The sequence below is a fragment of the Chlamydotis macqueenii genome, chromosome 8 (genome assembly GCF_036417535.1).
Source record: "Chlamydotis macqueenii isolate bChlMac1 chromosome 8, bChlMac1.mat, whole genome shotgun sequence".
Taxonomy (NCBI): domain Eukaryota; kingdom Metazoa; phylum Chordata; class Aves; order Otidiformes; family Otididae; genus Chlamydotis; species Chlamydotis macqueenii.
The window spans coordinates 15,200,776-15,212,902 of NC_141563.1; the positions used below are offsets into that span (position 1 = coordinate 15,200,776).

Below are 12,127 nucleotides of genomic sequence, written 5' to 3' on the forward strand. Positions count from 1 at the left end.
ATGGTTAAGAAGATGCAAGTTGGAGAAAACGTCCTTAGGAAGGTAGAAGCGGCACCAGCATCAATATCTTGTTTATTATTTTCATCGTGACCCACATACTTTGGGTCCAGACTGACATGCTTAAGCACGTGTCAGAAAGATCTACCAACGTCACAAAATTTCTTCTTTCAATCTTAAAAATACAGTGAAAAGCACAAAAAGTTCCAGCTTTTTTTTCAGATAGGCAGCTTGTTTCTGTTGACAGCAATATAAAGCCATGGAAAGGAAAAGGCTAAGAAGCAGTAATAGTTAAAAATTTGAAAAAACCAGCAGGGAATAACAAGTTACATATTTGCCTTTCTGTGGCCCTTCTGCACATAAGGTATTGATTCGAAACTGAGAACCACCTCAAATTAGATTATGATTTCCCCTTTGTGTGCCACAGGTGCAATTTAAGTCTATCGAGTTTTATGTACCACATTAATAGAAAGAACCGAGGGTCGTGGCTAGGGAAGATGGACGTGTAGAAAAGGGTGAAGTGCAGAGCTGTGGGTTAGTCAAGCTAAAGGAACAAGACAAAATTCACTAATATTTAAAGACTGTTGACATTAAGAAAACAGTGATTTAGCATGCTAGAAAATGGCATAACTTGCACTGATGAAGTAAACAAGGTTTAGAAAATAATCCATTTACTGCAAACACCGTAAATTAACGCTGCCAAACAAGGAGGATTTATCTTTTTGCAGTATCACTTCATTTTTAAAAAAATCTAGATACTGCAGTCTGAAAGGTGAACTGCATTTAACCGGATGTGATTTCATTCTCTAGACACCATGCACCCCCCCAAAAGTCCTGCTGATCAACTTTCTATGCAGCAGCAAAGCGAAGGCACCACTGAAGATGGGTATCAACATTTACCAAAATCAACTACGCCATAAAGACAAACGTGGGTGTTTGTTTGGGGTTTTTTGTTAGTTTGTTTTTGCAGCTCCCACATATTACTTGCTCTCCATCATGCAGAAGGGAACTGGCACACTTCAGAGTGCAGAGTGGTTCTGAGAATAAGAATTTTGAAATCTGGGCTGAAGCTCTATGAAGTACAGCAAGTTATAACATGGAGAGCAAGTTCCAACTTAACTTGTGGTCTGGAAGCAAGGTACAGAGTTTACCTCTATGGTCACTTTGGCCTCGCTGCCTAACCTAATGCAAACTGACAAGATGCAAACCCAAAAACCTGAACAAGAATTCCAGATCTCCTATGTTACAAAAAGCTAGCGCATCAGAACTAACACGTTATCTAGAAGCACCAACTGTGCTAAAATCATTATGCTGAATGCATATTAATATGATAATGATATGCATATGATTAACAATTTACATTTCCTTACTGGCTAGGACTCTGAATGAAAGAAGACTGGTAATTAAATTGATCAGAAATGAAACGAACTTACTTGCAGTATCCTGTACCATTTTGATACGGAATGCACCTTCCCTCATTAACACACGGCTTGGAATCATCCATACACTGCAAAGCTGAAAGAAAAGAAAACGACAGTCAAATCAGTAGCCATACACGTCAAGTCAAAGCTTCATTAGCATGTTTTGGGGAATGAAAATCTTACAGCAGAAAATTTTATATGACTGGAACAAAAACAAAGACACTATCACATATTTTAATTTAATCTCTGGCAGCATCAAGAGAGTCAGACTGAAAGAAGAATCAAATACAGATTTGTTCATCAGGCAACTAAATGTTTCCAGAATTTCTTTTAGGTAGATTTTCAAAGCAAAGCACGCAGTAATTTCAGCAAGCTACAAAGACAATCGTACCAGCACTTGCGTATAGTGGTACCAATTACTACTTTCTGATCAAAATTCTGGACTGAAATTCTCGGAAATAAGAGGCAACTACTCCAAAGCCTTCTTTCACAATATTTTGTCTCAAATTCTTTCCTTTTCTACTATCTCTGGGGACACTTGGCACTGAAATAGGGGCATCTGCACCTCATAAGCTCATCCACTGTATGTTTCTAGCAATCCAGAATTTGCTGGATTTGCACATCATTATTGCTGTGGCACTCTGATTTCAGCCAGGATTGTGTTTGGAAGTAAGTGAAAACAGAGATGTCACAGACTTTCACCAGAGTATTTCCAAGGAGGAGATACTCTGTAGCTCAAGCTTGCCATTTTCAACATTATGTTTTCAAAAAGGCATGAGGCATGATACAGTTCAGGGCTGGTCAATTTTTGTCCAAGTCTGCTGAAAGTTCTAGTGAGGCCTGTTCTGATGGAAGCAACGCATCAGCTCCAGCCCTGGCAAGCAGCCGCCTTTTCACCAGGACCTGAAGCAGCACACTGTGGCTATTTCTGAAGCGACCAGAAGGGCGAGAGCATGGAAACCCTGCAGGAGCAGAGGGCACTCTAGAACCACAAAACTTTAGCCGGTCCACCTAGACCGGCTAAATGGCATTCAAATCCCATTTGAATAGCACCAAACCAGCGGAGAAAGCTGTTGGAATTAGAAGATCTGGGTCCTATCCTAAACTTACCCACATACTGAGAAGTCACAAGCTCTTCCCAGCCTCCAGTTCTGCCTCCTGGACCCCAAACACACACACGTTGTGCCTTTACATATCCTGTTTCAACAACCTCACTGCATTTGGGAAATCATTTCACCAGTCCTAAAGGCACCTAGCGGCATCAATAACATCCACCCACCCAAACTGCCCGCTTGTGTACCAGCTGCTGTAGGGCAGATTGCCCTTTTTTTAGAGATAGTTTTCCTTTCAAGAGGTATTTAATCTTTTTTGTATTTTCAGTACAAAGTGTATATGCTGGCGACTAAGGAATGGGGCTCAGAAACCGAAGAGTTAACACATCAGTCCCACAAAGCTCTCCCTGCAACCAGCCCAAATTCAGTCCAGCAATTAGACAACTTGGAACAGACTCCAGTTACTGCTATCCAGGGCTTGAAGTGTTCTTTCTCAATAACCCCAGTGCACGTAAATAGGTCACATGCACTACGAGATACTACAGCAGCGTTTCACACTTGCAATCCCTACAGAGAATACAGTAAACTAAACACAGTTGCTCAGGAAAATTATCAATATTTCCCACACTACGTGTATGGCTGTTTGTTAACTTCTTTTCTGAAAAAAAAGGGGCACTTGGATGGCGCTGCTTCTGCAGAGCCCTCAGGAAATGAACAAAATTCCACTCTGAGCCCCTTTCAGATAACCCCTGAGGTCAGGGTTACTAAGCGACAGAAATATTAACACGGATTTTGCATGGCATTCCCCCCCACAGCGGTCAAAACCACTTACGCTGATTTGCACCTGTCCGACAATTTTTATCCCATTTAACGGCAACATCCATGAGGCTTCGCCTGGAAACTTCATCTGTTTCTGTCTAACACCAGAGCAGCTTGTTTTCACAGCAAAGATTAGCTCCGGTTAGCGCAGTGTTCCAGAGAAACTGCAAAAGGACCTGTAATGATTCGGACTTCTCTTACCACCTCTGCTACTCCAGCGAAACGGAGAAAGGTTAAAGTGAGCCTTATCACATTTCAGAAAACCAGGAGGGGAAGCTGACTTGGTATTTTCATCTCACTACCTTGAATTTTCATTCTCTTCGCACCAACCAAGCCAGTGAAGCAAACGCTCAGAGGATTATTTCTTTTGTGTCCATGCTTTCAAACACAATTTTGTAATCTCTTCGAGTACCCACGTCCCCAGTGAGAACTGAGCGGCCAGTTGATTTTGTAACCCGCAGAAGTAAAAGCTTAACTAGCGCTTGGCCAAAACCACCTCCCAGCACAACTGCACGGAGGGGAACTGGAGGGCAACAGCTTTCAGGGTCACAGCAAGGATCCCAATTGGTGATTCCCGTTTGGCTTGCCAGGCCAAATACAGACACAGCAGAGAGGCTTTAGCAAAGTAATTATTAATTCTCTCCTGGTTTTTGACAAATTATTCCTGCCTTGAACTGCCGTTTAGCAGGTCATTAAACTATTACTAGTACTTATAATTCTTTAACAGAGACGCATAGTGAATAGGCAATGAAGGCAGCTAAATACATATTTTGTATATAGTAAGCTAGAAGTGGGAGAAGCTAAGAAAATAAAAGCCACACTTTTTTCAGCCTAAGACTAAAATAGGCTGAATAGAAATACATTGAAATGCAACTAAATCTGAAGTGAACATAAATGTAACCATATTCTATATTAAAATAAGTATTAAAAAGTAACATAACCACTTCTCTTTAAAAATAGAAATCACAAGGGAAATCGAAGACTACAGTTCTCACAGTAAAATTAGCATTTCTGTGCACAAAGCACTGTCTTCCTGTATTTCATGATATCTTTAAAAATTTCACAATGCACACAAACCCAAGGCATTCCAACAAAACTTACTTTAAAAGCTACTTTTCTGCTACTCTACCACGGCGTGCTCAAGGGTTCACAGTATGAGAAACTTTACCTTCTGCCTCAGCCAACATAAAAAGTACGTTTCGCTACAGCCATTGTGTTAACTGGAAATACTTTGGTGTGTACAGCATGAGAGAGGACAGCCTTGTCTTGAAAAGATAAAAACACTTTTCTAGAAGCCATATATAAATAGCATCAGCATGCTGTCAAGGCTTTGAGTTTAACAGGCTGCTTTTGACAGTTTTCTTCTGTCTTCAAAAAAAAAAAAAAACAACAAAAAACCAAACCAAACCAGCAACGGTGAATTGTTTATTGGTCTTCTGGACTTGCTCTACTTGCCAAAACCACCAAGGCTATCAGAAGCTGGGTTAGCCCAGACCAAGTGCAAGCAGCGATGTTTCAAGTCCTCGCACTCCCGTGCAGTGAGGGCTTGCTCCGGTACGGCAGGTCTTCATGGGGAAATCCCATGGCTTTCTGATGTACTGAACCGCCTCATGATTTTTATCAGTCCTTTTGGGCATATTATAGGAATATTGGGAATACACCCCACAATTATCGAAAGACTGACTTCTTTTGAAGAGGGCAGGCCACCACGTTGTGAAAGAAGTACCAAATCTCTAGCGTGCATTGCAGCAAACCTGGGAAGATTTCTCGGACAAGGGCTCTAAGCGCAGGTGAGATGAATGTTACTAGCTGTACCACCCAGCCCGGAGTCCGTACAAACCCTTGCACGTGCCTGCATTTAGACACAAATTTTAACCTGACACTTTAACTAGCCTACCAGGACTATTTTCCAAGGCCAGAGGGAAAAAAAAAAAAAAAAAAAACAGGTAGCTGCTGCTGTAAAATGAGCACAAGCAGAACGCGTTACTCGCAGAAACACGATAGGAAGTGTCGTGATTCTCAACATCTGAGCCTACCAAAGCTCACAATTAACTGGAGTACAGTTTCACCCAGGTTTAATCATTTTGGCTAAAGAGACAGTTAAAGCAAATGTAGGAGGAAAAGAAAAGCCGTGTTTCTGCCTCATTGTTCCTTGGGATGTCAGGATGATCTGGAAGTTGTGATTTGGTTTCTAGAGTCCACTATAAATTCAGATACTTTCTAGGCTAGAAAATTAAAAGAAATAGTGAAGGACTAAGATCAGAAGCTGTAGGTTCAGCTTTTAAGAGAGAAGGCTGCTATGGGGAAACAGAGCCATAACCAGAGCAAATCTGAAAGGGCTTTGTTGTAAATATTAAAAGGAATGCAATAAACTCCTCACCCACAAGTTCAGAAAAAGTCAAGCAGAAATAAAAACGCAAAATACCAAAACAATTATTGCTGCGAGGAAGAGACATTACAAAGCTGGTTTCCTGTAGCTTTGTGGTTGATTATCCTGCATCTAAGAAGGTGCAGGCTCTGACCCAAAGGTTTTACTTTACGTAAGAGGAGAGCGACATTCTGGCAGAAAACACAGCTGAGCTGATGGTACAGTTTTCTCCTTGGGAGGATGCTATACAGGGCTCTGCTCTTTCAGTCCATAAATTTGCTGTTAAGTTCATAGAAATTCAGTATCTTTTAAGAACCCAGACCTCTGTCATATTTCCTTGAAGCTTGTCCATAGGTCCAAAAGCTCTCTTGAGGGAGAGAGTGGAAAACAACCTACTTTAACACAGAGGAAAAGTCAGACTAAAAATACATTAAAGACTAGAAAGAAAAGGACAAAATAGGTTTCGGTAACCTTTATGTAGTCAGTGGAGTTACTGTCTCGACTGATATTCACAAGAAAAACACCTGCCATTTCAACTGTGCTACCCACTATAAGTGAAAAGGAAGGTGGAAAAGCATCCAACGCCCTCAGACAGCAGGAACACGGGATGCATGGGGAATCCTTACGGAAGCTCAGGCTGCTTCCCTATGTGGATTGGCTCTGAAGACGACGACCACCAGCACAGTCAGAAACACCGGCTACACTACAAATCAAGAGGTCTCAAATTCAAAGGGAGCAAAAAGCACCTTCTGATTCCCTCCAGGAAAAATACAGTATGAAAAAAAGAAGCTAAGGGAAAATGCTGAAGCACGAGGTGCAATTCTGGAGGAAGAGCAGTAGGTCCTCGCTGTGCAGAAAGGGACAAAATACTCCCACAGCAGCACCGAGCAAACAACTGCTGAAAAAGAAGCACCGCACAAATGGAGAGAACACCCAAAGATAACCAGATTTTGGAGGAAAACCACAAAGGAGTGATAGCTAATTACGCTATTCACTAACATCAACAGGTTACAGTTTCAGTGAGACTACGTACCAGGGAAGAACCAATTAGTAAATAAGTGCTAGTTGAAAATACGAAAATAGGTTTTTTTCTTTTTTTTTTTTTAAAAAACAGGTCATCCCCTAGCAGTCACACGGAGGGGGTGACATGTGACAACAAACTACAAAAAAATTCTTACTGTGAAAAAGTGATAAAGTCTTAGATTCAGCTGAGACTTAGAAAATGTTTAAATCCCCTAAGTGTTAACAAGCTGAGCAGTTTGCACATCACAGCCAGAAGGCAGTAGTTAAGGACCAGGCTTGTCTATAAGGCACAGACATGGTCTGTAAAGTAAAAACAGTTTCATCAGATTATTAAAAGATCTCTGCTGGTTTTACAAACAAGAGCTTGAAATCAACTAGATAACGCAAGACTCATCAACTGAGAAGCTGAGCAGAGCTCAGAGGAGTGGGAAGGCACTCAGCCAACACCCTGTACCTTTTGGGAGAAAACCCCAATATCTAAATTGTTTTTTTCCACTGGCTTCTCTAGGCTTTGTAAGACAAGTATAAAAAAAATGGCAAAAAAAAATATTTAAGTGGATTTCAGAAGAACAAGCCAGTAAGAAGAAATTTTGCTTTAGAATTTCATCAGGTTTTTTTGAACTCGGGAGCAAGAACAGCAAATCTGACTACATCAAGCTCTCAGACACACAGAACTGCACGCTCTGCCATCATCTGTTTCAAATCTCTCCTCTGAACATCCAGGAACTGGCAAAAACTACTAATTGGCCCTGCTAAGAACAGAGCTGGGAGCTGTTGTGCAAATTCACAGACAGAGTTGAAGTTTTTCTGTCCTGGGGGTCTTAGGCCTAGGAACCTGCAGGAGGGCTGTTATTTCCATCGGTTGCAGCTACAGTCCGCGTGATGCTGCTCCTGGTGAAGAGCTGCAAGTTACAATACACACTGAATTCAAGACGAACTCGCAATATGGTTCGAAAAGTCTGTCAGTCACCATAGTCTCCATTTCTTTGCACAGCTACTGTTCCCTCCCTTCTCCTAGTTTCAGTTTTCCAAACAAAGCCAAAATGCCTACAATCCAGAATGGCAACATAGAATCATAGAATCATAGAATGGTTAGGGTTGGAAGGGACCTTCAAAGGTCCATAAAACACTACTGAAAAAAAAAAGTTTTCAACAAAAAAAAATGTAGTGAAGGCAATTAAAGAGCTGAAGAGGTATTGGTGTTTCCATGGCAATCTGGCAGAGGGGAGCCATGTTCGTCTCTTCTCCAAAGCCTTCCATCATTCTCCAGCACTAAATTTTTATTAATTTGAACGTTAAGCATGTTTGCTTGTGCAGAAATGCTCGTCCGCTACTTGTGCCGAGCGGCGTTTCCGCAGTCGTCCAGGGTGATGTCAGAGAAACGAGATGAAGACTCGCTGCACGGAACAAACAGCAGACGCCCGTGCCATTTTGAGATACAAAGCTCTTTTTTCATCCTCATAGCAATCTAAAAAAAGGACATGTGCCCTAGGAACAGACTATTTTCTAAACAGAACGGATTATTATTTCTGCAGCTCTCAGATGACTGTGTTTAGAACGATATAAGCGCTGTTTCTTCTAGATGGGCACTGACAGCCCTTGACTTCTGTTGGCATGATGATTTCAGAGTGAATTCATAGAAACTAAGAATCTAACTGCAAAGGGACTTTTTAACACAGCTGCTTAGGGAAGCTCTTCTTTTTTCCCCAATACAAGCGACACTTCCCTAACATGTCCCAAAGAGGGGTGAGAATTAATAATCACTGTATCATTTCTCGGCTTTGCCAAGAGCACAAACTCAAAGGAAACTACATTACATCTGAAGTTACGAATTGTGGCTGTTTGGTTTTGCTGTTAAGTAAGGTGCCCACCTCCAGAAAGAACAGGCTGCCAGAGTCCTGCTCCCGTTCTTTCACCTCCTCCTTGTCCTGAGTTGAAACCCCAGCCACCCGTCCCCCTCTCACGACACAGACACGGTTTTTGAAAATGGGAGAAGCTGAACGGGACCAGAGCATATTGAAGAGAAACATCTACTTACTGCAGCAGCAAGACACCTGAAAAAAAAAAAAAAAAAGGAGGGAGGGAAATGGCTGTGGAAGCTGACAAAAAGCTAACCCACCCATTGTAAGAGATTCGAACATCAAATGCCACCAGAGGCACAAGTCTTCTTTTCCCAGGGATTCGAGCCCTGAGAACATCAGCAAGAGGATCTTCACGTCTTTCTAATCTGACTAAGTGACACCCTGCAGGAAGTGATGTGAGTGAACCAGATTCTCATCACACTCCCTTTTGAAAGTCTAAATCAGCATCTTTGATAAGAACAAATTTGATAGGCGGTAACACCTTCATAAGATCAAGTAAAACTTGCTCTTCCGTAAGCAAATCTGTATTGCAGACCAGCACTGTCAGCGTTATCTAAAGTCCTCCAAAGTGTCACTCTTTGAGTACTAAAGATCTCAAACTGCAGTCCACATCAAGACACGTTACCTTTGCACTGCTCTAGACTAAAAATGTCTTGCAACCTGTTAGAAATGTGGGCTGATAGTCAAGAGCAACCTAGTGAAATTGGGCTCAGCCAAACCCAACTGCTAATAATGACAGTGGGTAATTAGGGTGGGCTTTACTAGTGAGGATTCTTGTTTCACCCATTGCTGTCTGATCAGAAGAGGAGCAAATCCTTCACAGCAATTATCAGGAGAGTATCCTCACCAAAAGCGCAGGTGTTGCTGCCCCACCCCAGCTTACTGCAACTTCAACTGCAGCCTTCTGCAAAACTAAACAACGGCTCAACTGGAAAAGCAAGTTGCTGCACCATTGAGCCTGCATGATGAGGCAGAGCTGAGCAGTCCAAACCATAGCGCTTACTGCATCCAGGAGCCTCCTATTTATTGACCAAGAGGGCTGACATCAGATACCTGCCCTCTCTTGCACAAGAGCATCAAGACAGTTGACGGTGCACCTGAAAATACCCTTTCGGTGACTTCATCCTTCCCTCTCCCATTAATTCGAGCCACAGCTCCCACTCCCAAGAACCAGATGCAGGTCAGTATCTCATGAACAACAGGAGTCATTTTCAGCCTCGATTTGTCATCTCTGACAGCCAGCCATTGTTTAGCACGAGGAAGAGTTTTCACCCACAATGCCAAAAAACCTCTGCAGCATGGGAGGACCTCGACCAGCCCGGCAGGTATCCATACCCAGTCAAGCAGCAAGTGATATCACAGATACTTCTCTCAGCTCCTGTCAGAGAAGGAACTTGCAGGGCTAGCAACAAGCTGACGAGTTGCTGGTATGAAGGTACAGTTTAACTACGTGGATGTAACATTTAGTCTTTGCAAAAATAGCATTTTGCCGTCCTACGGGACTATGTAAGCCATTTCCAGAAATAACAGTCCTACTACACGCCACACCTCTGCCCAACCAAGAAAATTTATTTCTGAATCTGTAAGACACCTACTCTTGAGAGACCCTTTATTTTTCCAGTCCTTTTTGAGCAAACCTGGCCAAAACACATTCAAGAAATATCTTCTTTTTTCACTCCAACCATTTTATTGCAATGTATCAGTAAAACTAAGTCAGTCAGATTTCAGAGGGTGTTACTGGAAAAAAAAAAAAAAAAAAAACAAACATTTCTCCCAGCAGACAAATAACTGCCACTTGAAAGTCAAAACAGACAGATTGATTAACCTGACTACTCTGTATCCAATACAGCAGCACTGGTCAAAACTCTGCAGACAGCAGCTTCCACTCCCAACCACACCAAAGAATATCAGTGCCTTGCTCAGTCACACACTAAACAACTTCCACTAGCACTTTCTCCCATCACTGCGCTCCCTACAAGTCATCTGAAGAGCGATCCGGCCTCTCGGGAGCAAAAAGGAAGAAAGGATGAGAAGTCACGTAAGTCATCAACGACTGCTGGTCCTCAGCAGCTGGAATGTGCTGCACAGCTGCCCATGCTTTACTGCAGGAGCAAGAATGCTGCTGGGAGAGGCAGGAAACCCATCAGAACCCAACAGCCGAAGCCGTGGACCGCGTTCTCCGGCCCAGCTGTAAAACACAGCGCAAATGCCAACACACAACGGGGGACAGTGACGAAGAGCAGCGGTTTCTTCAGATGCACACGCACGGCTTCAACGCATGCTGAAGCGACCGGTGGCTCAAAAGAGGAGGAGATGCAGGAATTCCTTCTCTGTGTGTAGGTATGTCCTCAACAAAGAGGCCAGCGCGACGCAAAGGGATTTCAAGCGATGGAAAGCTGCACAGCATTTTCTCCCGTGTTTTGAAACAAAAAAAAAAAAAAAAAAAACCTCAGGCACTCAAGCCGAGTTTTGGGGTTTTTTTGTTTTGTTTTGTTTTTTTGTTTGGTTGGTTTTTTTCCGTTTTCTTTGCAACGGCACATCGATCGCCGCCGCCAAAGGAAGACTTCCATTCCAGGTCTTCCATCACGCGTAAGCCCCCGCGGGAGAGCGAGCGGCCCCCACGGGACAACGGCCGCCCCCACAGGAGCCCCGGCTTCGCGGGTGGGACTCGCCCCGACCCCCCCACCAGCTCAGCCCCGCGATGACACCCCACGCGAGGCCCCCGCGCCGCTTTCCCCGGCCGGCCCGAGGGAAGGAGGCGACGCCGACTCCGGCCGCAGTTTGGAGCGGGGCCGGTCCCCTCCCGCGCACCGCCGCAGCCCCCTCCGCACCCCGCCCCGCCGCCCACCCTCACTCACTCACCGGCCGCGGGCTCGGCGCGGCTGAGCACGGCCAGCACCAGACCGAGGAGGGCGGCGAGCGCCGGCCCCGCTCCGTGGGCCATGGCCACGGCTGCTCCCGCCACCGCCGCCACCGGCAGGGCGCGAGGCGAGGCGGAAGAATCTACTCCCCCCACGCCGCCGCCCCGCGCGGAGGGACACACGGCCGGGACGCGCCACACCGCACCGCCCTCGCTTCCTCCGCCGCCGCCTCGCCTCGCCCCGCCCGCCGCCAGGGGGCGCCGCAGCGCGGGACGGGGCGGGGCCGGGGAGTGGGGGGGCGGTGGCTGCGTGGGTGCGGGCAGGGGGACAGGGGAGGGGGGAACAGGGCGGTGGGCATAGCGCGCGGGGCTGCGTGGGCAGGGGGGACGGGGCGGCGGGGTTTGGGGGGCAGATAGCGGTGGGGATGGGGGAGAGGTGGCGATGGGGATGGAGGGCAAGGAGGGCGGGACACCTTGCCGTGCCCCCGTGGGGTGGTGGCAGGGCTGTGGGGTGCCCACGAAGGAGGAGGTGGGGCTGTCCTGCCCTTCGCTGGGACGCGGGGTTCAGGCAGGCGGGGGTGACGGAGCGTCGGCCAAGGGTGGGTGTGTATGGGAAGGAGAAACCCAAAACCGGCATGGGCCGCTGGAGGTGCGGCCCAGTGGGAAGGGGAGCCCATACGAGCCCACTGCCCCATGGCTGCTCGTGCTGCGGGAGGCCAGCCAGG

At 45.5% G+C, this 12,127-nt stretch overlaps 1 protein-coding gene across 1 annotated transcript in view; it reads right to left on the minus strand.

Moving 5' to 3' along the window:
- Nucleotides 1-11,534, minus strand: part of NOTCH2 (notch receptor 2) — an 86,529-nt gene extending 74,995 nt beyond the window's left edge. Inside the window, exons 1-2 of the mRNA XM_086753111.1 lie at nucleotides 11,405-11,534; nucleotides 1,431-1,512 (exon numbers count right to left, since the gene is read on the minus strand). Coding sequence (XP_086609237.1) covers nucleotides 1,431-1,512; nucleotides 11,405-11,486 — 164 coding nt within the window. The 5' untranslated portion in view covers nucleotides 11,487-11,534. The remainder of the gene's footprint in view (nucleotides 1-1,430; nucleotides 1,513-11,404) is intronic.
- Nucleotides 11,535-12,127: the final 593 nt, after the last annotated feature.